This window comes from Alligator sinensis, unplaced genomic scaffold, assembly GCF_000455745.1.
Source record: "Alligator sinensis unplaced genomic scaffold, ASM45574v1 scaffold861_1, whole genome shotgun sequence".
NCBI classification, from domain to species: domain Eukaryota; kingdom Metazoa; phylum Chordata; order Crocodylia; family Alligatoridae; genus Alligator; species Alligator sinensis.
The window spans coordinates 1846959-1872709 of record NW_005842153.1 but is presented as its reverse complement, the minus strand read 5'-3'; the positions used below and the strand labels follow the sequence as shown (position 1 = coordinate 1872709).

The following is a 25751-nucleotide window of genomic DNA, read 5'->3' as shown; positions in this document are numbered from 1 at the left end:
TTATGCTCATGAAGATATTGATTGCAACAAACTTATAAAACTAGAAACACTAGAAATGCTTTATGCATTTTCTACCAATTTTTTGACACTGGACATGAATAGCCTGATTTTCAAAGTTAATGAGCACCTATAATTACAACTGATTTCATTAGCAACTGGACATGCACAGCCTGATTTTCAGAGATAATAAGCACCTGTAATCATACACCGATTGCATTAGCAGCTGTTCTTCACTCAAGACCTCTGAAATTCATGCTGTAGGAAACATTTATTGACTTTTAGGCAACTGTAGTTTAGTAGTGACTCCAATACTTCCCTGCAGAACTAAAGCACATCTTTTAGAAAGACATCTAGTCTTAACTCCACCATCTAGTGTTTCATATATATATATATATATATATATATAAATATGAAGAAATCTTATATTCAGATTTATAATATATAAGAAGAAGAAATGTATAAGAAGAAATGCATAAAGGAGAAAAAACAAGCACATAAATGGTGAGCCACAGTGGGCACATCTACACATGCACTGATAAACTCCAGCACAGTTAATGCTCTAGGGCATAGCATTTACACATGTGCCCGAGACTGCAGCATACTGAACTGGCACAGCGAAGCCCTGGCTGGCAGGGGGCCCAGAGGATCAAGAGGATGCTTCAGTGCAGTGCTAGAGAGCAGGCATCCTTGCACTGTAGCACCTTTGTGCCTCAGTCAGTCCTTGTAACCATCTACACATGCGTTGTGGCTCAGTAAATAACTCTGTCCTAGAATAGTACTTGTGTTGGGCAATACTATCCTATGGTGGAGTTAATTAGTTTACTTCAGCCTAATAGCACTGCTCATGTAGACGGTGATGCTTTACCGCAGAGTTAATTAGGCAACTCCACAGTAAGCATCTTGTGTCGATATACCCACTGGGTTACAATTTAATCTTTCAACAGCTGAAGTTTTAAAATAAAGACAGTGAGGGGGCTCTCAGAGGAAGAAGAGCAGCCGTAAGACAGAGTGAGGAGGTTGTTTTGTGCATTCTCTATACGTATATTTGTTTTAAATACAGAACTTTGCATAATTACGTTTGTTCTATTTTTTTTAAATTTAAATTGTGGCTTTGCCTTCCAGGCACATTTAGATTTTCCCCTTTATTAGTTAGCTCTGGAGGATGCAGCCTGAAAGATGTCCATCTATTTCATTTCATTAGCTTATGACAGTCTCCCCAAGGGCTGCCAATGTGCTGGACCGTAGCCCAAAACTTCTTTAAATATGCCACCTTAAGGCCCCCACAATGTGTGAAGAAGAAATCATAAGGATGCTTATAATATCTTCAAATGGTACCAGTCATTTATAGTCTCTATAAATCAGTGACATATAGGGACTACAATGAGGGAAAAACACCCTCTGAAGAATTCACTTTAATTAAGGGCCAAAACTTCATTAATTTGTAGCATGGCAACAATAGGGGAAAAAAGAGCTGAGGATTTCACTCTTCTATATGCTTTAATTGGATATTACTCTCAGGCATATCTATGAATCAGTAATTCTAATGTGCTGAAGTCTAGAGTCATCCAATAGCACCACCTGTTGTGCTTTATAGTTATATGTTTTGTGGTTATTGTATGAGGAAATTATTGTCTGGAACTACAAAATACCAACATGCTGTGAAGAGCATGAGCACATGTATTGGATTTCTGTGCATCAAATGCTATATTATGTAGGTTTCAATAGGTTATAGGGGGGGAAGACAAACTGTAACATTTGACTGCCAAGAATATTCAGGAGGGTTATAAAAGGTAATGAGAACCACTGTAGATTGGGGAGATTAATTTGGTCTGGGGACTCTCCATGTATTGATTATGGGTTCTCTTTATGTGTCTGTCTCAGACTACACATTTCAATCATATGTAGCAACCTCTGCCTTTTCCATTGCCCTATTGCCTAGGTTCATAGGAAATCTTTAAGGCTGGTGACAAAGAGCTAACAGTAGGGGTCACTGACTTAAGAGTTCTATCATTGAACTATAATTGCCAAAATCAATCAGTTGGCTCCTGGTTTACCAAGATAGGGATCACTTTGCAATAAGGTGATCTATAATCTGTTGTTAGAACTGATCAGGTCTCATGACAGTATGGAACCAAAAGGTAAAGGAAAGGGTCAGTTTTCTTCTGGGTTATTTTTGTTCTTTTTACTATATTCAACAGCTCAAGATAAAGAGAAGCTTCTGCAGAAGCCTGATGATGGGAGAGCTCTGACATCCTGAGCATCCTTTCTGAGGACTACCAAGGAAAGAGCCAGCTGGATTTACGGGTATGGCCTTCAAGATTTTTGTTTTCTTAGACTTTCAGATAGTATTGTTCTTAATCAGTCAAATAAAGAGCAACCATGTTTTTGGAACCCTTGTTCATGTGTCTCTGCTTTCAGCGCTCACTTGTCCAGGCAGAATTCAACTAGCCCCGAACACCCACACATCTGGAATTCAAAGAAAGGGCATGTTTAAGCTATTGGGGTATCTTTGGTTCAGCTCTGATCTTGAGGGCCTACATAAGACCTACATAAGGCTATAGAGTTATATTTCTGTGAAAAGATATCACACTGAGAGTGTGAGCCTAGGAAATGTGCCAGAGAGGCCCAGGAAGGAAACAGTTCTGAAGTTTACTGGGTGCATCTACACATGCCCCTATAGCGCTGTTGTTACTGCACTGTTATTTAGTGCTTCATTTAGTACTTCCTGTCATTTAGTACTTCCTTTTAGAAGTACTAAATGACAGTGCAGTAACAGCCCGTACTGCACCGTGCCAGTGGTGCACGGTTATACCAAGGGAGTGCGTTGCTACAGTGACGTAAGCTGCTATGGCTATTGCCCACCGATGCTATATTGCCATAGTGCATTACTACAGTGACGTAGCGTCACATGTAGATGCTCCCACTAAGAGTCAGGGAGGCTTAAGACGCAGTGGGCCCAGTAAACTGGGAGCCAGCACACTAGATGGAAGAGTTTCCGAATAGATGGAATTCAACCAGATCTAAGATACAGAGCATGCTGCAAAAGCAATCTCTTTGATAAAGCTTCCTACTCTAATCACTTGAGAAAGGAAAGTTATGGGTAGGGTTTGTGACATTACCATCCCCACCAGTGGTCCCCTCAAGCTATCTTCTAAAATGACAGCTACCTCCCTCTGGTGCTTTTGAGGGATGACACTTATGTGTAATAATGCCAATTAGCTTGACCCACACTCATTAGATTGCCTCTATGACTATAGGTATGCTGCTTCTGGTTTAGGAAGCAGCTCATGTGGAGCCATGTGGCATGCTGAAGGTCAACACAGCTAAAGAAACAAATAAGCACAAGTCAGAGGTGCACAGGTAGTAGTCTTATCAAACCTCACAGTTGAAAGTTAGGACCCTGGTAAGGGCAGACAAATCTTAGACATGAATGCATTGCTTGGGCTTCTTCAATCGTGGGATAGTGTTCACTGAAGAAGGACTGCTGGGAAGAGATGGGAACACACAAAAGGAAGAGCACACACTTGCCAGTAAGTGAGGAGAGTTTGATTTGAAGGTTCTGAAGAGGTCCATGAGCCAAAAAACTTGGAGGAGAAGCAGGAGAGTGGAACAGAAATCGGTTATCACAAGATTTGTCTTCGTAGCAGACCAACTTGCCACACCTCTGAGAACCTGAGATGTCTATACACAAATGACAGAAGCATGGGGAATACACAGGAAGAAACTGAAGTCTTAGTATGCAACCGAAACTGACTTAATCATAATACACAGCACAAAGGGCAAAGCTTGTATAGGAGTTTTCTTGTACATGTAGGGGGAAAAGGGGTCAAGTTGTTGCATATTATATCAAGGATGCATATACTTTACCCAATATCAAGAAGAGGTGAGATGCAGACTTGTTGAACATGTATTGGTGAAGATAAAAGAGGAAAAGGAACAAGGATGATTTCACGGTAGGATCTAAAATACACAACCTAATTAGGAGGTTGAACTTTTTCTAAGCCACTAATAGAAGCATCCAAAAGGCAGGATCTATGATAATAAAAGTCTTTACTGACCTGGATATCTGTTGGAAAAGCAATACAGCAGGACCCAGAGGGACAAGTTTAATTGTACACAGCACTGGCAAAGCCTCAGCCAGAATACTGTGTCCAGTTCTGGGAATCACACTAATATATAGACAAATGGAGAGAGTTCAGAAAAAGTGACAGGAATGATAAGAGGTTTACAGACATGGCCTATAAGGAATTTCAATATGTTAAAGGTAATTAAAAGAGGATGACGATCAATTTTTCATCATGTCCAGTAGGACTAGGACAAGCAGTGAGAAAGATGCATTAAAAAAAACCTCCTTTCTAATGATAAAGATAGTTAAGACTTGGAACAGATTACCTAGAGATATGAAATCACCCATGTGGAAGGTTTCTAAGAACAAGTTAGATAAACATCTGCCATAGATGTTCTACCTCAGTGAAAGGGGATGAACTAGATGACCCATTGAGGTCCTTTCCAACTCTACATTTCCGTGATTCTAAAAACAGATTAGATTGCTTAGAGATTAAATTACAAAATTAATGGACCAGACTAATCTATTTATGTAAGTAAATGCACCATAAATTTCCCAGCTGTTTTACAGAGGGATGGCAATAAGCATTGATGTGATTCTACAGGAAGACACAACTAAGTATCACCTGCAAATGAACACATACCCAGGTTTATAAAATCAGAGACTATACAGACACTCATAACCTAACCAGTTTAATAAACTAAAGTATATGTACATTTTTCCTCAGGACTAATTTGTACTTAAATTTATCTGAGAGAGGGTTGAACAGGAAGAATTCAGCATTTTAATCATTTCACTTATGTGGGATAGCCTGCTATGCTAAGCAAAAATAATAGGTTAGATGCTGCTCTCTGTTAAATAGGTGATAGGCAACAAAATGTGGCTCTGTGTGCAAATCTGAAAATAAGATTTTCTTGGAAAACAGGCAGACCTCAGGTGGGCTGCAAGACTGTGAAGGTTATAAGACCATCAGTAAAGGTCTGATAGCTCAGTTGGATTCAGAGACCCTCATGCTTTGCCTAGTCCTTGAGTGAGACACTGAGTGATATACTGCACATAATACGGCAAAGGTTGAAAGACTCTTATTAGGGTAATGGGAGTAGATTAGACCTGCTCTGGGAGCTCTTTGCCACCCAGGCCAGGGACAGATATTACACACTAGCAAACTGTCCATCAAGAATGACGTATGAATTTCAAATAAAAGCAGACAGGTAGATTTTACTTTTTATATTTATTAAATAAATCAAATATTTATAAAACTTAAATAAAATAGGCTGAACGTTTGAAGATACCAATCCCTTCCTGTACTTGCTTTTGTCCAGTGGGCTGGAGGCGGACCTGCCCATGATACCACCTGGCTGCCTCCATGCCACTTTGCTGGGCAAGGGCAAGGACAGGAGGGCTCCGCACCACGCAACAGCTGCCCACGCCCTGGGGCTTCCTCTGTGTCACCTCCGGGCACCTCCTTTCTTGCTCAGGGCTTGAATGGGGCTGCCACTGCTCACCCACTCGCGCCTCTGCCCGGTTCTCGCTTTTCCTCAGCTACCCCTCCCTCTGCCCTCTCCGCCTTGCTGGCTCTGGGCGCCCTCCCGGGAGGAGCTCAGTAGAAACAGCCCTGGCCCCCAGGTTTTTTTCTCAACTCTGGAAGTTGGGATCATCCTGATATGATCACTAAACAAATGCTAATGTTTAGCAAAGAAATTTCTCTGGAGACACAAATTCATAGTTTCATAGTTGGTAGGGTCAGAAGGGACCTGAGCAGATCATCAACTCCGACCCCCTGCCATGGCAGGAAAGAGTACTGGGGTCAAATGACCCTGGCCAGGTGTTTATCCAGCCTCCTTTTAAAGACCCCCAGGGTAGGAGCCAGCATCACTTCTCTTGGAAGTTGGTTCCAGATCCTAGTCACCCTGACAGTGAAGTAGTGCCTCCTGATGTCTAGTCTGAATCTATCCTCTGCCAGCTTGTGACCGTTATTTCTAGTCACTCCTGGTAGTGCTTGGGGGAACAGGGACTCCCCTGGTGCCTGCTGGTCTGACTAGTTTGTAACAGGCCACTAGATCCCACCTCAGCCTTCTCTTGTGGAGGCTGAACAGTCCCGTAGCCTCTCCTCATAGGGCCTGCCCTGCTGACCCCTGATCATGCTAGTGGCCCTCCTCTGGACCCTCTCAATGCTGTCCACAACCCTCCTGAAGTGCGGTGCCCAGAATTGGACGCAGTACTCCAACTGCGGCCTGACCAGTGTTGCATAGAGGGGGAGGATCACCTCCTTGGACCTGCTTGAGATGCATCTGTGGATGCATGACAAGATGTGGTTGTCCTTCCTGACCGCATCCCCACACTTTCGGCCCATGTTCATATTGGCCTCAATAATGACTCTAAGATCCTTCTCTGCCTCTGCACTGATGAGAAGGGAGTTCCCCAGCGTGTAAGTCTACTGCTGGTTCTTCCTCGCCAGGTGCAGTACCCTGCACTTGTCAGTGTTGAAACCCATCCTGTTCTTATCCACCCACCCCTGTAACCTGTCTAGGTCCGATTGCAGCCTATTCCTCCCTTCTAGCATGCCCACTTCTCCCCACATCTTAGTGTCATCTGCAGATTTGAACAGGGTGCATTTTACCCCTTTGTCCAAGTCGCTGATGAAGATGTTGAACAGTGCAGGCCTGAGGACCAAGCCCTGGGGGACCCCACTGCCCACATCCCTCCAGGTCGAATAAGACCTGTCCATCACCACTCTCTGGGTGCGGCCCTCCGGCCAACTAGTGACCCATTTGACTGTGTCTGCCCTCTTTGGGCTTTTCCCCTCCCCACACACTGTGCAGACTCCAGACTCCAGCTAGGGGGACAGAGCATGAGTCCATTCCCCCACAACTTGACCCTTCTGTGGCTGGCTGGGGGGGGGGGGGCTTGTGAGGGAGGAGACCAGGACATTCACAGCCTGATGGATTCATGTTATGGGAGGGAAATCCCTCACCTTGAGGGCTTTCCTCAACACCCACTGTGCAGACTCCAACTGAGAGGCCAGAGCAGGAGTCCATCCCTCCCACCCCTCCCTGCAGCTGACAGGCTGGGGGCTGGCAAGGAGGTGTGGCAGGGGGTTTGTAGCTGGCAGAACTGGGAGGTACGCGTGAGCATCCCCTGCCTTCCAACCTTGGCCACTGTAGGCATCTGCCTGGCTTGGCCAACTGATGACTGAATGCATATTCTGCTCATTAACAGTCCAATCTATGCAGATTAGAGAAAGCTGCATAGATCGAATCAATTCTGCCTCAGGCTTTTTGACGTACTTAGTACAGAGACTCTCTCAGGTATGGTGAGTACCCATGGGTGGATGTCATATTTTGTAGTTTTGTGACTTCAGAGGAGATAACTACTTCTGATATTCCCCACTGAGTGATCAGAATCAAACCCTAATTCTCCATAGCCTTTCCTCTCTTACTGTAGTCTTCTTTATTGTGTGCTTGACGTTAGATTCTGCAGTAATCTGATGAAAGCACTGAAATTTCCTTCTTGAAAGACTGCTGAATAGGTGAATGTTCTGTAGCAGCTTCCTTCATGTTGATTAACTTCTAGGGCTGCGATCCAAAAGATCTGTGGCTCAGACTGTCCTGAGGGCCTTATGTCATTTGCAGAATCCAAAAATGCAGTTTGCTGCTACTCTCCCCACTTGTAACTGCATGGTGACAACTTAATCAACTTATGGTTTCTATTGCCAGTGAACTCACCCACAAGGAATATCCATCTGTCTATACCTACCTAGACAGATAGAAGCACCAGCTGGGTGAATTAATTTATTAAACATTAAATAAGTGTACATGCAAATTAGGTGTCAACCTCAAGCTTCTGACATGTTGCCAGCACAGTCTCTGTCACAACATTTGGATGCCCTGCAAAAGATCATACAGAACAGTTCAGAGTGGTGACAGCCAGAGCCCACTATTTCTTGTGGCTTTACATAGGGAGAAGAATGATTATCTAGTTTCACTCCTTTGGTTTAGCTCTATATTATTTTGCCTTGCTGCTACTTCATGGCATATTCCTGGTCCCCATCTTTACTTTCTCTGTTTGTCTGAGTCAAATCCCCTACTGCCAATTTGAGGATTTATCACCTCATCCAAAAGTAGGCCTTGGAAGTCAAGGTAATTTATTGGGAAAGATCACAGTAGAGCAATGGTGTTCTGCCTCTGGCCTGCAGGGCCAGATTCAGCCCAGAGGGCTCCCCTGTGGCCTGGAAATTTGGTGGCAGGGGAGTGTCAGGAGAGTTGTCATTCTCCTGCTGCCAAATTTCCAGACCTATGAGGAACCCCATGGGCTGGATAGCAAGGCCCTGTGCAGTGTATATGGTGCCGGCATGCAGGGTCACTGCAGCCTGTGTGGGATCCAGTCTGCAGACCAACCCTGTGAGCAGGAAGTTGGATACTGCAGTAGATAATCTCAGTGAATTTGAATTTGGCTCTGTGTATAGAACAATGATTACATTCAGATCACTGAAGCATTTAAACTGTCGTTTCAAAATTACCTTCTCTTTTTGACAGACCATTGAAGCAGAAATGAGCATATGTTACAGCGCACTGAAGTTATACATACAGAACTAACCTGTCCCTTGCAACACAGAAACCAATGGAAAGCAAACCCTGCTCCTTTGTGCACAACTACAATTAATTAATGATGTGTAGCTTATAAAATCCTCCTCCCTGCTGTATTGCCATCATGTCTTCAACTTTTTGTTGAAAATAATGGAATGTTCAGGATATATCTGGCATGTTCAGCAGCCCAGCTGGTGCTTCTTACAAAGATATTCCTAGGACAGTCATGTTATACCAGTTCAATAGGAAAAAAAAATTATGAGGACTGAGCCTAGTACTTTGATATAGTTCAGAATTCAGTGAATTCAGTCTTGCTATATAAATTCTCTTAATCCCTGAAAGCTACTCTTAAAATAACCCGCTAGAGAGACTCAGAATAGGAATTATAGTAAAAATGGTCATGGATTGGGACTCAGAGGACAGGGGTTCAATTCTAGATTCTTTCACAGACTCCCTGTTTGATTCTGACCAAGTCACATGCTCTCTCTGTGCCTTAGTTCCCGACTACAAAGACTAATTTTCTTTTAGGGTTTTTGGTTGTAGTCATGTTGGTCTAAGGACATAGGCAGACAAGGTTCTTTGGGTAAATGTGGTATCTTTTATTAGACCAACTAAATAGTTGGAAAAATTGTTCTTTGCAAGCTTTTGGATACAAACACCCTTCTTCGGGCACAAGGAGAATTTGTTGTTGCTTTGTGTGCTCTCCACCCAGGACAGCACACAAAGCAGCAACAAACTCTCCCTGTGCCAGAAAGAAGGGTGTTTGTACCTGAAAGCTTGCAAAGAACACATTTTCCAACTATTTAGTTGGTCTAATAAAAGATATCACATTTACCCAAAGAACCTTGTCTGTCATTTTCTTTTACTCACTTCTTTAGAATGTAGACTCTTCAAGGCAGGGGTTGTTTCTTATGTGGATTTAGTGTCCAACACAAAAAGGTCTTTAGGCACTACTGTGTAATGAACATTAACATTTTTGTAATTGGAGTGCCTAGTCAGGATAGGGCTCTATTGTATACATACAAAGACACTGGGTATGTCTGCATGGCATAAATGATTACACAAAAACATACATGAACTAGCTTGTAGACGCATAAGAATACTTGCTGTCCTTGCTCCGACGGTAACTATGACTTACACAAATGAAACTCACTTATACCAACAAAGTAATTTGAAACTTAATGGAAAGGAGTTTCAAATTATATTGGTTTATCTATATTCTCTTCAGCCTTGAAAATGATGAAGGATTTTAATATAGTATACATATAACACAGATCTTTGGTAAATGTTCCAGATAATTTGGGGTTAAGGAAAATTTCCAGATTGTAAACATTTAGAATCAGAAAACTACTTCTGGAAGGGACCTTAGGAAGTCACCCAGTTCAACTCCCTGCTCAAGGCAGGATTCATCCCTTCTTAACCATCTCATCTAAGAGTATGCCTATCACTTATGATTGAAGGCTTCTAGTTGAAGACTGAAATAGTGAAAATTACCCACACGGAAGTCTTAAAATGCTCCCCACTTAATCTAGGTTGCCTTAATTGATGTACCTCACTTACATATTGATCTGGCACCCAGTACTAAGGGGATTAAGAGATATTAACAGCTTGTCTATAAGGGGATACACAGCAGAAATAAGATAAATTAAAGTGCATTAAATCTCTTTGAAAACATTCTCATTCAGAAGCAAAGGGATCTTATTTTATGGTAGGTTAATTCTCACTGGAACAGTGACCTTAGATCACCTTCCTTTTGAATGTGTGTGTCTACATGGGTTTGACGTGTTTTACTTGCGCTCATTAACTTCTCAGCTTTAATTAATTTATCTTAACTTTCCTGACAGTCTGTGCACATAAGTCCTATGTTGTTTGACCAAGGTCTCACAGGAAGCTTCTGACAAGCATGGAACAAACTCAGTCTTCCAAGTCCCATACGTCCATGCAAACCTGGGCCATCCCTTTTTGAATGGAGGGAGAATTTACAGTTCAGATTTCATGTCCTTGTAATCTTTCACCTCTTCATTCACATTGTCAACAAATACATCAAATAGTGTCAGTTGGGATGGTTGTTTTGTTAGCTACATACCTGCTCATGAGGGCAGGACTAAATTTCAATTAATTCATCCAGGCTTGCAAATAGTAGCAGTTCTGGTTCCCAGTGTCTTGGATTGGACTCAACCTGGTAAATTAGAAGTAAAACGTTTTTAACTGTATTGTCAGTACCATGAGATAGTCTTCTTAATCCTAGCAGATAAAGCAATTTCTTTGTTCAAGTCAAAAGTGGGTATTTGCATTACTGACTAGAACATTATCAGCTTTTATGTTCACATGCACATATTTTAATGCCCAGCTCCAGGATCTTTGAAATTCACTGCTGTAATATACAATTTATGGCAGAAACAAAAGCAGAACTTGGCAAGAATTTAATTTGCAGTAACTATGACTCCTTATCTAATGCTTTAATCATGCTCATACAGCTCAAATCACTTTGATGATTCCATTGAAAGCATTATAGCTTTTACATTCTGTGCTTCCAAAACGGAAAAAGTTAGACATTGAGAAGCATGGAACAACATTAAGAGAATTATAAGTCCTAAAAGCTTGGAAATGAATCTGCTAGTCAAACCAGGCAAAACAGGATTGCAGAGTGAGGCTACACATTGTATTTTCATGACATCAACATTGTACAGCAGTGATCTAATACATAAATAGGGAAAACCACAAAGGGCCAAGTTCTGCACTAACTTCTGCTGCAATACCATTGGATTTCAATAGGGATGAATAGGCTGAAAGCCAGGACACAATTTGGCCCTGAGTGGAAACAGAACTGTATACAACCTTCTGGGTCACTGTGTCCAGTCTTCTGCTATTGCAGGAAACAATGTCCTATAATCCTGATCATTAAGAGATCAAATTCCACCTTAAATCTAATTGCATTTCTTGCCCCCACTATTCCTACTGTAAGAGTCCTCCAGAAGTTTACTGATAGTTTGAAAGCTTCTAATTTCTAGCCAGTTAATATATTTACTTGTTCTGTAGCTTAATAGTTCTTCTCCCTGCCTTGATTTCATGAAGAGTAATCATATCTTCTCCCAGCTTCCCTTTTGCTAGACCCAGTGTTTCTCAACCAGTGGGATGCATCTCACTGGTGGGATGCAAAGATTGCATAGGTGGGACTTCAATTGATTGCCCGATTGAAAAAAATCAAAGTTGTTTGCACTTCAAATAGATGAATGAACAGGTATCTCGAACAGTGCAAAAGTGGGGTTTTGCTTTTATAATGGAGGGACCAGGATTTTTTGACAAAATGGCTGGTGGGACGTAAGATGGAAAAGGTTGAGAGCTGCTGGACTAAACAACCTAAGCTCTTTCAGTTTCCTCTTGTAAGATAAGCTCTCCTTTTGAATTATTATCCTGGAAGCCTGTCTCTGCACCTATTCAATCTCAAACAATCTTTCTTGTATACAGGTGACCAGAATTGTGTACAATATTCCAGAGGGGATCTCACCAGTACTTTGTATAATGACAATAATCACTGGCAATGTGTAGGGGGTGCACGCAGGTGCACATGTACCCCTTGAGCTTGGCGGTGCACCCCCTGCAAAAAGGCGCCACTGACACTGCTTTTTTAGAATTGTATGTATCTTTTTCATGGCTGCATTATCTTAGAGGTTAATAGACATCCTTTGAATAAGATGGCTAAGTTTGTCTTCCCTCATTTCCAAATGAAAGAGCAGAAGTTTTTGTTATCAGACCCCCAACTACAGACCTTGCAGTTTGTACTGCTAAATTTCATCCTATTTCAATTATGCTGGTCTTAAAGGTTATCCATAGCATACTGATCTTCCTCCATGTCGATGTTGCCTTCTAATCCCTGGCATCATGGGATTTCATTAGGACATTTCTACTTCTTATTGTTAATGAAAATATTAAATCAGTCCTCAGACCAGTTCCTTATGAACTCCACCTTGATTCTCAGTACCAATTAACACAGCATTCAAATCTTGGTATGTGTGTTGGGCTTTACAATGTTCAAGTCACTTTCAAGGATATTTTGCATTGCTCATCAATTAGATGAGGTACATGCAAGTCCATAGTTACAGAAAAAAGGATTTTGAATCAAAATCAAGAAAATATGTTGCACAGATGCAAAAGCAGGTAGCCTGCTTTAATCTGTGTGGTATGACATACATATGCTATAAAAATAAAGATCCTACATACAACTTCAGACAATATTACATACAGTTCTTATTAGATTTTAAGCAAGCCTCTGTAAGTGCCCAGGAGACATTGCAAATTGGGTGTTAATGTTTCTAATAAAACAAATTACTACTGTCTGAGAAAGCAAAAGCAGCCAATAAAACTTCTTGGACAGCACTACCAAATTTGTGTCGATGGTAAAAGTGTTATAGTCTAGACACAAAAGTAATAGAGAGATTATAAATTCGTACAGTGAAGTGCCAAAATTGTTTTGCAAACCGAAGCTGATAATAAAATCACTGAAGTAGGAATATGTTTGCAGAAATAATAATCTCCAGAAGACATGGCACAGAGCGGCCAACCTTAGAAACACTATTAACCCTTAGGTGGGAGGATTCTGATTTTCCAGTGGGATGCTCTAATGCATTTAATACTAGTGATAATGGCAGGAACTCTTGACCCGATGGATTCAAGGGACTGAATACAGGGATCCACCATCCTCCTTCCTGACTACACTATCCTCCTTCCTGCTCTCAGTGTTTTTCGTGTACATGTTCATACATTCCAATAGCACCCCTCTTCTTGTTGTTGAAGTTGCTTTTCAGAGTTTAGCAGTATGCATCAACTTTGGGCCACGCAGACCCTTTAAAAATGATCACAAGGTGCCATTAGTATCTCTCCCAGGAGCCACTAAGTTACATTGTTATGAATTGGTACAGAGCAGACTGCTCTGTTTCTACCCCTGGCTAGAAACAGACATGGAAGCCTTATAGCATTACATTCTTCCTTCTGAGAAAATGTAGCTACCTTAGTGACTGTGTAGATTTAGGAGGTCTGTAGCCAAATTTAAAAGGAACAGAAATTCCAGGATTCATATGGTGTACAGAATTATTAAATCTACTGTGTTTTGTTTTAAAACCATTGTTTAAACATGACTTTTCTACTTGAGAAAGAAAGCAAAACCTTTCAGATCCTCCAAGGAAAAAAAGCTTCATTTTTATCCAAGTTCCCCCTCTGTGCTTCATTTTTATCAAAGTTCAAAGTCTGTCCTATTTTAATCCATGCAGCTATGCACTTGGCAAAGAATTCGTCCCAAACCACAAGTCAAAAGTCCATGGAAAAGTTTTACATAGTGGTAATATCTAATAAAGAGCCAGCAGAATTCCTGCATAGGCACCACTGTAGACACAGAAAAGAGGCTGTTTTTATCTCCCCAACTTAAGGCTAGAAGAGTACCCCTAAAGGTTGGCTCCCCTTAGTGGTTCCCACGGGACTTTGCAGGGGTGCAGAACATCCAGTTCCACCCCCAGCCACTTTCCTCATCTAGCCCATTCACGAAGTGCTTCCATGGTCCCAGTCTATTTTAAAATGGATCCACTCATTCAGGGCTGCTGTGGTGTCAGTAGAGACAGCCCAAGAATTAACAACGTCTCTCAGGCCATTCCTTTCCACTGGTTTATGGCCCCTTTTTGCACCAGAACCTGAAGAATCACTAGAATAATTTAGACTGCAATTACAAATGAAAAATATGGCAAAATGAAAATATATAGAAAAAATAGGAAAAGCAGGGGGTAACCATCCTATATCACTCTGAGGATTAAAAAATAAAATCAGCCCCTTGAAAACTTGTCTCCTATGATCACAAAATATCAGGCACATGCTAATGAAAGCACTTGCAGTGCCAAGAGAGGAGAGAATGGAAATTTCCAAAGCTGAATGGTCACTTCCTTAAAACCTTTGAAAAGCATTCTGTTTATTCAGCATGACACTAGGGCCATGCACAGATGTTCAAAAAGCTGGGGGAGGAATTCATAGGTTACAAAGTTGTCTTTAAGACCTAGTTTACATGGAGAGTGAACAGTATACATGTTTGCCCTTTTGGGTGTTGGAGGATGCACAGGCAGCCTGCACTGGCTGAGGCCTGTAGGCACGGGGGCGCTCCTGCATGCCTACCAGCCTGGTGGCCTGGTGCCTCAGCTGTGGTCCAGGAAGGAGGGATGGAAGGGGAGGGAGTGATTGGTCTGCCTAGTGCTGAAAGACAGAAGCCTCTCAAGCAGGGCAGGGTGATTCACCAGCCCCCCGACACCTGTCCATTCATGCACCATCCCTTGCCTTTCTGGACTTCTCAGGTACAATGATCTGTGAGAAGCGATGTGACCATGGGGGTACCCTGTAGTGGCCACTAGCCCTCCAGGGGCTGGGAGGGGGCAGGGTGGGAAGGCCAGCAGGTTGGGTCTGGAAACAAGCTTGAACAGAGGGCTTAAGGCTGGCAGAACATTATTGTGCTGCTACTTGCCTGCCCCACTGTCTGTGGGCACAACCTGACTGCTCCCCTTCTCTGCAGAGGCTTCATATTTCCCTCAGTACCTGGGTCTCTGTCATGGCCATGTGGAGCATGGTAGAGCCATACTATCCCGAGCAGCAGGGCATCCTCAATAACTGCCAGACTCGTCACCAGAACTGGGGGGAGGGCTGGCTGTGGGTCATGCTGCTGCATTGGTAGTTGAGGGGCTGGGGGGGCTCTGTGCATCTGGAAACAGGGCAGTGAGGTGTTGGAGAAGGGGGAGCAGAACACCTATGGTAGCTGTGTCTGCAGGGTCAAGGACCAGGGGTGGGGCTCCCACAAGGTGGAGGGCATAAGCTCAGGCTCCATGTCCTGGGTCTCGATTTGTTTGGTATTGAAGCTTTCCTCCTTCTCCATGCTCTCAACAATGCTCAAGAACATGTCAAGGGAGCTCAGGTCCAGCTGCAGGTACAACACCACTGTACTTCCAGGTCCTGTAATGATCTGGCAAACAGGACCATTGGGCTGGAGTCCTTGGGGGCTGTTGCCATCAGCAGAACATGGGCCCATGGCCCCTGGGGGCCTACTTCTAGTTGTCCTGCCATCCCAGGGTCTTCCTGTGTCTTCCTGTGGGGTTCTTGTTGGCGACTCCTCCTCCCTCCCCAGTGATGCTGTACATGTGCAGGGTGGCAATGGCTCTGTCTGTGGTGAGGAAGTGGGACAGCAGCTTGTAGAAGGGCACTGCCTGCCTCTTGGTCCCAGACTTTAAATTGGCATTATGCATGTTATATACTGGATCTTCATCCATTTAGTCTTGGCTTGGCACCGCACCCAGTTCTTGTTTTGGCCCTGTGTTTGCATCTGCTGGACAATGCACTTGCACACATCCCTGTTGCAGTGTCCTTTGCGGAACTGGGTCTTCTCCTTTTCCCAGATGGTGACAAGATTCCTCAACTCTCTGTTGCCTAATTTGTGCATCCAGAGTTGGGTACTGGAGGATAGGACTGGTTCTTCTATGGTCCATGATGATGCCCATGGGATCTCCGTGTCTGTGGGCGGGCGAGGGTCTAGCTGCAAGGAGATGGATAGATGGAAGGAACAGTGGGTGCATATAGGTTTGGGTCCCGGCGTGTGGCTCTCCCTCTCATTTCAGCTGGCTGCAGCCCCTGCTCCGGAGTGACTAGGGCTCCGCTGCCCTGTGATTTTGGCAATGTCCCTTGCCTCAGCTTGGAAATTTCCAGTGTCCTCTACCTGCAACACTGAGGCAGCTGGACAAGCCCCACCTGATCCTGAAGTTTCCAGGGGCATCTGCCTGCTTGTCCCAGTTTGGATGGTCAGTAATACTCCCCTCCCTCCTGCCTTCCCTAGCCCTAGTACTCTGGGACCTTGTAGTTGTGGGCCAAAAAAACACTTGCAGCACCCCAGGTGACACGGCCCATGTACCTGCTGGCAGTGGCTGAACCATGGAGGTCACAGAGTCACCTCTGTGCAGGCCCAGTCCCAATAATCTGGCCCTGACTCACCAGAGATGAGCCACCCTGACCCACTAGAGATGAGCTGCCTGCACTGGCTCTTGCTTGAGAGCAGCGTGGGGGTGTCTACGCTGGGGTCTGGGTCACTGCCTCTGAGATGTGCTGCACAGGTCCCAGGGTCAGGGTCCATGGGCCTGTGCCTGAGGGAGTGGGTTTTCCTGGTCTCAGTGTTGGGGTCTGCATGTACATTATGGGATGCTTTGTGATGCAGGGGTGTGGAAGCACAGCCCAGGGACTCAGATGCCTGCATCCCATGGTTCACACAGGGGACACAGACACCTCCCTTTCCCCTCTGCTCCTGGTTGGAGGCAAGGGGCAAAAGCTGAGAAGAGGGGCTGTGTTTGCTCAGTGCTGGGAGAGCCTGGGGGTGGGACCTACTGGATGCTCGGCTGGAGCAGCTAAGTGTGGGCCAAGCACTAGCATGACACCCTGTGGGGGAAGGGGCTGCAAAGCAGGCTCAGATGCCAGAGGACAGTAATTTAATTTGAATTGATATGGGAACAGTATACACGTTTGATGTATCTTTCTTACCTACAAAGCTCTGAATTGAGTATACCTCACAACAGGTGCATCTTAGACCACTTGTGTCATTATGTGCACTGAACTTCTGTACAGTTACAGGTTTAGATTGATCTATACATTTAGATTGGTCTAACTGGACAATGTCTGTACATGCCCTAGGTTTCTTATCAGCTCCTATGGCAGTCTGAAGTCATTGTTATATTTGTGGCTGCACAACCTAGAGGGTTATAGCTCACTTCCGTAATTCTTAATCAGGTGAACTTCTCAATAAAGAACAAAGAAGCCAGATTTTGTTAGGGGGTCTGTTAACAGTTGCACCATTAAAGACAGTAGCTGGAATTATGCCTGCTTTCACTAAGGTTTGAGTTTGACCACGACAGTTTTGCTTAACTGTATAGTTGGGCACTATGGGATAAATTAATCCCTTTTGGAACTCAAAAGCCCTCATTTGAGCTCATTTAGAAAGTGAGCAGTAGGAGCAGACAAAACTGAACAAAACTAACATTTTAAAATATTAGTAATGTAAGTGACTAAAAAGAAACAGAACACTTAAATTATACATCAGCAGCTCTTATTCGGAATGCAATGCTTTCAGTTTCCCCATGAGGAATCGGAAGCACTTAGAGAAGAAAATAGCAAACACCACCAGAAGCCTGTGGTGCAAATAACTGCCGAAATGATTTTCTTCCAGCCTATGTTCCATATTCCACAGAGAAAAGAGGATAATGGAAGTTATAAGGAAGCTTTCAGAAAAAGGGTTACCCTGATTATAGAGAAGGATAACACCATAGGGAACAATGTTATCAACTTCAAAACTTAAATGAATGATAAAAAAATTCAGCGAGCTAATCTTCTGATGATTCCGAAAAAAAATAAAAACAGCAGAATGTAGTTACCAACACAAGCTCACTTTTGTGTGGAAATGTTTTTATCTTATTGCTGCAAATCCTTACAAAACACTGCTACTATCATGTATTGCTTAGAGTCACTGGAAAGCAGAGATGCAAACACCACACAAATAAGCTCTACTATTGTAAATTCATATTTACACTGTAATAACTACTTGCTTATATAGAAGAGTAGCGCCCCAAGATAGGAATAATGGGCAAAAGTTTATTATTGTTCGTATCAGTTTACAATGCAAAGTCCCAGGCTAGAATGCAGTCTAGAATACTTAAGTTCTGGTATGGTCCTTTCTCCAATACATTATTGAACTATGGCCCTGGACAGGCATTTTTAAACCAGTGTAATTTTGGAGGGGGTTTTTTTACATCAATGCAAATTATACCATCATCCACTGTAGACAAACATGCAGCAACTGCAGAGTAGCTGCACACAGCACTTCATTACTACTGATGCACCAGCAGGTAATAGCTTCTTTGCACTGAGATGAGGGAAGATGACCACTTTCAGCAATAAAACTGGCAGAGTTTTACTCCTCTTTCTTTCTACTCCAGCGTATAAGAAGTTCTCTCACTGGAGGGTCTTCCATCTCTGTCCTCTTTTCTTATGCCAGTAGGAATATGTTGTCCTTCTAGGCTCTATGTTAGAACCACGGTAAAAATTGTAAATAAAGGAACTTAATTTCCCAATAGTTGTTAGGCAGACAAGGTTCTTTCGGTAAATCTGATATCTTTTAACAGACCAACTAAATAGTTGGAAATATTTTGCTTAGCAAGCTTTCAGGTTTAAAAACCCTTTGCTAGGCTGAGGAAGCATCTGCAGTTGGTGTGTCCTCTTGCTGGATAGAATGAATAGTAAAGAAGCCAGAGGCTGGTATGCATGCAGGAAAGCCAGTCAGTAACAATGTAAATTGGGGAGTAAAGCAGTAGAAGAAAGAGTAAAAGGAGGGCGGGGGGGGGGGGGGGGGGAGAATATGAATGTAGTAAAAAGTGAAGAGGTACCTGGGGAGTCAGATGTCAGGCAGGTTATAATGTCTCATAACGCCGATGTCTATATTTAGTCCATGATTTTTTGTATCCAAGAGGTTGATGAAGTGAAATTCATAGGCTATTTCTCAATAGTTGTTAGACATGTAAAAAACGGGAATAAAAATATAATAGTTACTGCACAAGATGGGTAAATTAAAGGAGTCATCTTTAAATGGAAATTAACCACAGGATCATTTTGCAGTAACTTGTATTTGCTTTTCTGAATAGTGGGCAGAAGAATTTGTAAAATCTGAGGAGCTAAGCAATGCAGAACCAAATCATTTCTTGTTTACCTTTAGCTTGCTGCTGGCAAATGAAAAAAAAAAAAAAGGAATCAGCATTAACAGAACTATTCTAAAAGCTGCATTTCAGTACCTTGGGTGGAGCTAAACTATACCACTTAATATTTAGTCCTCTAAGCACTGATGTTGAGTTGGGTAACAAGATCGTTTAATTTTTTTGTGCAATTATAATAGAAGACATTTACTGCAGTAAGATGAAGGGCACAAACAGCTTAGCTTTTGTTGAAAAACTGCAGCATTATCACACTTTCATAAACCCTATCAGAATCAGAAGAATGCTGTTTGCTGGAGTACATTTCCATTCCCTATGGACAAGAAGGCCAATGTTGCGCAGCTGAGGCAGGGTATGATCAGTGCAGAGAGTCTTGAGCTTACAAGGGCTGAAATGCCTGAGGACAGTAAGTACTTGGCTGATATCAGTTCTAGTTAAGTATCTTGCAAGATACTTCAATCCACAAAGCGACAGCCAAAAAAATGTTGGAGAACTGGTTCAGAGTATATGATATACTCCAATATAAGCAAGACAGCAGAGATATGTCATAGTTCTTTGTTGTAATTCAATGTTTCTAACATTGGCTATATTTGCACACTCTTCAAAATTATTTATTGGGAGAGGGGAAGATTTTTCTTTTTGGGATAAGATTACAAAGATAAATAAAGAACATATGCATGTACATATGCATGTATCCATGTATCTGTTGACAAGGTAGTTTGATTACTGGCCAAGGCTTCTGAAAGAGCCCAAATTCAATTTATAAATAGCCTGAGGCTCCCTGAAAGTCAAGGAGAGATTCCTGAATGATCTTTCCATTTGAAAAAAAGAACTTGTATTCCTAAACATCAGTTTAATTCACTGAAAATCTTATTCATTACAGTTCCCTTTGAAAGCACATGAAAAAAAGCCAAGGTTATGTTGCTTTGGTAATAAAGAGTACAATTTTATTGAAAACAGGGTACTAACATCCGCAAATAAAAAGATTAAAAAGATGCTTGTTCAGCTCCAGTTTCTAACGCACTGCAGTGTGGGACAAGCAGTCTCCTGTCTCTGATATTCTCAGATTAGTTTCCTGTGTTATGAATCCTGAATTGCCACCACCAGTGGAGCCATAATGATCTAGCCATCAGTATCTGGGGGAATGGTGGCAATCAATATGGTTACTCTCCCCTGCTGCCAAATTCCCCAAACCTGAGCCCTGTGCAGCAGGTTGTGGGCCTCCTCCCTCAACCTCCATGGCTGGATGAAACCAGGCCATGCCCTGCCCCCAAGCTGGATAGACTTGGGCCATGCCCCCTCTCCTGTCAGGGCTGGGTCATGTCCTCCCCACATGGGGCCAGGTTGGAGCCAGGAGGCCCCCTGTCCCGAGTGCCCAGATAGGACCCAGCTGCCACTGCATTGTGCCAGATCGAGATGACTAGCCAGATCTGGCCCATGGACAGCCAGGGCACTACCCATCTGGCCTGCTAGGCACAAAGGATGAAGGTAGCCACTGCTCTAAAATAGATACCACAAAAACTGTATATTTTAAATGCCTAAAGAGTCAGGCAGTGACAGATTAATAAGCCTCTAGCAAATACTGCCAGTCCTGAACTAGGCAAGGAAAAAAAAACCCCAGAACCCCAAAACAAAGCCAATTGGGCTGTATTTACATACATGGAAGAAAACAACATGCAAGATTGGCAAACAAATTTAGACCCTTGATTCTCTTAATTCTCCATCTTTTCTTCCAAGTAACTTGGCATCTTGTTTACCTCTTTGTCCTGAGCCTGGTGGGGAGAGAAAAAGCCGTTTCTCCTCCACCCTTTAAAAGTTTGCTTTGGACTGGGAAAAGAGCCAATTCTACAGTGGCTGGTTCTAGGACAGGAAACTGCCTCACCTGAAAAGCATGTCCCAAGTGACCCAAAAGATCCTTCTGTCTTTTTAAACAACATTCATCTGAAAAAAAGGGAGTGGGGTATATTCTTTCAGCTGCTTCACCTTTATAAACAGATGCAGACATTTATATACAAAAAATGTACCCATTATGGTATACTGCAGTATCAAAAAAATAAAAGAAATGAACAATTTCAAGTGGATTTACATTAAATGTGTCGTGGCTGTGTAACCCTCACAATAAGTATCACAACAAAAAGAAACCATATCTACTTTTGAGCCTTAGAATTGTGGCTTTAAAGTATGCCACAAATCTGGCTTCTCCAGAGACTGCATTCTGGCTACAAAAAAAGAAATGATTATAAGCCTATAAGCATTATGCAGATTGCAGTATAAAACACCATGTTAATAAATATTGTAATGTTTGGGACAACACAATAGTTACTATGATTTTTTTTCATCCTTTTCATTGATGAATACCTTGTATAGTCTTTTTTTCCTGAAACTGGGTCCAGAAAACTATTGATTTCAGTGGTCCACAAGGACAAAACAGGTAAATTTGGTGGCAGTTAATCATTTACTATCAGGCAGACCAAGAGACAACGTGAGTGATGACAGAATACCTTTTATTAGAAAGAATAACAAAGTGCTTTCAATCATATTTCACACAGATATTTTTAGAAACAAGATTTCTCTCTTATGAACAGTTTTAATGTGGCACCTTTTCCAATGCAAACTGTACACCATAATCAAGCATTTACACATCGGAAGGCTCAGATACATGTACTAAAATGTCCATTTTTAAAAAAACAGGAGAGCTGCGTGGAAAATTTCTGACCAATAAGGATTATGTAATTTGTTCTGTAATAAATATTTGAGGGATGTAACTTCTACATACAATTGTATATGCATGTACATAGCTGGAGCTAGAATTAATAAATATCGTAACTATTAACATTAAAAATGAAAAGTCATCATTATCGTTTCATAGAACCGGAGGAGACCTTAAGGGTCTCAACTTCTAAGATACAATACTCCTTCTAGCCAAACAATATATTACAATTGTATTTATCCTTTATTTTTAGACTGTGCACTAAATCTACATTCTTTGCATACCAAACAATCCCACCGACTTCAACCTACAGTTCTGAGGAAAAAACAATGCGAGTAGGCTTCATCCATTTCTTTATGGCATTTGACTAATTCACATTCATTTTTTAATGTACATGTTTATTTCACTCTCTTTGCGCACACAACCCCATTTTCAAAACAACAGAGCTGTCTCCTTGGCTTACCCTCCAAAAACAGTAAGGAAAATAAAATTATAGCTGTAGCATACAGAGATTAAAGTGGAGTGCTCTGTATGGAACCCTCCTAAGTGAGAGAATGTAAAGAAGAGAAGCAGGGGAAATTACTGAAGCGGAAAAGAAAAAAAAGGAATGTCTAAATCAGTGGGAATGCCACAAATTAGACCTGCACCCTCCCCAAGTGCCATTCTGATCCCTTTCCCTATCTGTTGCTCTACTTTCTGCTCCCTGCCCTGTGCTCCCTGCCTGATCTAATGCTTGTTTTCTGATTCCTGCCTGATCTGTCATCGTGCTGCTGGTTCACTGTCCAATCTAACACATGCAGAGGCTGTGCATGCCAATTGTGGCACCCGTGCCATAGGTTGGCCACTGGTGCTCTAAATGATAGCTCATTAAAAAAAAAGCCAGGAGAATGTCTGGGATGAATGTTAATGCATGTAATAATCACAAACAGCATGCATATAATAAAGTAAGAGATCTATATTGTTGTCCCTGCTTCATTTTTGTCTGTGATCAATTAGCTTCACTTTCCCTTAACACAGGAAACCACGGGAAGGTTTCCTTTTATTTCAGAAAACTAGTACAATGTGCATCACAATATACAGTCTAATACAGTATATACACCATTGCAGCACTAAGGATAACCTGCAAGATGTTAACTTTTACCAGATGAGAGAAAAGGGTGAAATGCGCTGAACGCTAACTTGCAACTTACATGGAGGGGGGGTGGGCTGAAATTAGTAAAGGATGAAATTTTTGGCCTGAAATTAGAAAATTATAAGATTTTTGGAATAGAGCCCTTTTACAGACATACACAAAAAACACATTCAATATGCAAAATGTACAATGTCTATTTTACTTTTCCAAAAGGATATACTTAAATATTTACCCTTAGGCACTTGTGAGTCCAGAGCTTGCCATTAAGATCATACTGTATTTGCATTTAGCTTTTCAACTTCCAGGAGCAGTTGACAAAAGACATATCTATGAATATTTTATGCTGTAGTGTATTCCCATATCATCAGCATCATTACCAAAATGCTCTAAATGTACTTAGACACCCAACTCCCATTGATTTCACAAAGCCAAGAGCCACCTTTTTGTAGATGGTAGTTAGGAAATGAAATACCTTTAGAGAACCAGGCCTTGTATCTACCAGCATGACCGATAATTGATCTTAATTGCAGTACATGTTTATAAGTAATGATTCTCCCATGCAATCCACATATGCAAACCAGAGACTCCACAGGGATCCATGTGGACAGGAGAATCTGCCTTTAAGTTCCCTAAACCTTTGGGACTGGGACCACAAGGAATGTTTTTGTTGATTTCAGTGGTTTTTGGATTAGACCCATCATTTCTAATTAAGTAAAACTATATTGTTGAGGTCTGTCACTCCAAAAATATTTGTAAAAAAGCACAAGTAAAAATCTTATGGTCTTTAAACTGTATTTTGTCATAGTCTATGCATGTTTTCATTGCTACCTTTGGGCAGCGCCAACTGCATTTCAATTACTTCCTAAATACTATTTTTGAAAGAATGGCCGCCCATTTTGTGAAGGATTCTGTCTCATTTCTTTTTTTCCTTAATACTGTTCCACACTCTGCACTCACTTAACTTAGTATGGGTCAAGATCAGGCCCTACCTATACAACCAAAGTGGATTTTACAAATTTCAATAATTGTACAGAATATACATCTTGGTCTTGGATATTTATGCTTAGATACTGATGCTGTAGACAGTTACTTTCAAACCAGATCTGAGTAAGAATGCAGTTGGAATGTAGCTATAGAGTCCTACCAATATAATCACTCGTACCTTATTCTAGGGCCAGAGCTGCCTACGATACTGTAAAAAAACAAGGCTTCCACCTACTGTAAAATTAGCCAAACACCTGTAGGCAAACAGACCAGATTATGACTAGAAATATTTGTCAGTACCTTAATGTCAGCTGGGGTTGCAATTCATGCATGGCATTCTATAACAGCAGAAGTCTAGTGTTGTTGAAATTATACCAACTATAAAGGTGTTTTTGTTGGTACAGCTTTGTTTCTCTCTGGAAGCTCTGGCAAACCTTTTGTAGCTTAGTCCTCCTACAACATTAAGATGTCTGCATGCACTCTGGTTTGTTATTCAGGTAGTTGACCGGATTTTAGATTTGAGGCTTTCTGAACAAACAGTATTTTTTTAAGAAAGAAAAGAAATCTCATTCCAAACAACCTCTTAAAATCAGAAAGAGAGGAATTGCCACTAGATAAGAAATGTCAATTAAAAAAAGCCAGACATGCCATGGAAAAGCAGTTGCCCAATTTTATTTGGATTTTATGCTGTATTAAATAGGACTGAGCCCACAAAATTCCAGGAAGTAACAAGTTACTTTGGATAGTACCATTAAGAACGTATTGTTTCCCCTTTCCTTTGAAGATGTGCTAGAACCTACTTTCTTTCTATGTTATTCTGAACCTCGCCCCCCAAAAACCCCCCTCATGCATGTGAAACATGATTTGGGACACTGCACCTTTAATATGCCACTTATGTGCTTCAACATATAACCATCAAAATGTGACACGGCGGTAACAGGTCATCCAAGAAGCCGTCTACCACACGCTATTGTTGCACATAAATAATAACAAGGCACAGAACAGCAACGAGTCCAAGAGCTTGTAAACCAAGGAACCAGAGCATAATCCAGAAGAATATGATTATTACAGGTTCCACAATCCGCTCTCCAAAATACATCCTTGTGAAGCCTATGCTGATAAGGCTTTTGTTTAGTTCTCCAAACAGAGTCCCCATTTTTTTATAGTCATCTACAACTGGTTCAGTAGTGTGGTTTCTTTGTTCATGCTGGACCTGCAAACAGAACACAAGAGTGGGAAATAGTTTGGAAAACAAAAGATTATCATCATTTCCATCTAACCACAACCTGCAGATAATCTTAGCTATTTCCATTTTATGGAATAAAAATTGAACAAAATATACCAACATGAAGAAACTCAGTTACAATTTCAATAAATGGATTAAAGTGATTCACAGAAAAATAAGAATGGAAGAATTTCATAAAATGACCTAGTCCAACCTAATACTCAGAGCAAGTCCAGTCCTATTTAAACGATCCTAAACAAGTGTTTGTCTCACTCTCACCTGATC

The 25751-nt window shown here is 41.9% G+C and overlaps 2 protein-coding genes across 3 annotated transcripts in view; both read right to left on the bottom strand.

Annotated features, from left to right (window-relative positions):
* AP1AR (adaptor related protein complex 1 associated regulatory protein) overlaps positions 1–21656 on the bottom strand; it is a 74099-nt gene extending 52443 nt beyond the window's left edge. The window contains exons 1-2 of one of the 2 annotated variants that reach the window (XM_025206364.1): positions 19095–21656; positions 10739–10831 (exon numbers count right to left, since the gene is read on the bottom strand). Coding sequence is in view for 1 of the 2 variants with exons in the window: in XM_025206365.1 (XP_025062150.1) it covers positions 10739–10746 (8 nt within the window). In the remaining variant the exon portion in view is untranslated. The remainder of the gene's footprint in view (positions 1–10738; positions 10832–19094) is intronic. The other variant, XM_025206365.1, reaches the window with a different exon arrangement.
* Positions 21657–24886: 3230 nt separating this feature from the next.
* Positions 24887–25751, bottom strand: part of FAM241A (family with sequence similarity 241 member A) — a 54674-nt gene continuing 53809 nt past the window's right edge. The window contains exon 3 of the mRNA XM_006025543.3: positions 24887–25454. Coding sequence (XP_006025605.1) covers positions 25209–25454 — 246 coding nt within the window. The 3' untranslated portion in view covers positions 24887–25208. The remainder of the gene's footprint in view (positions 25455–25751) is intronic.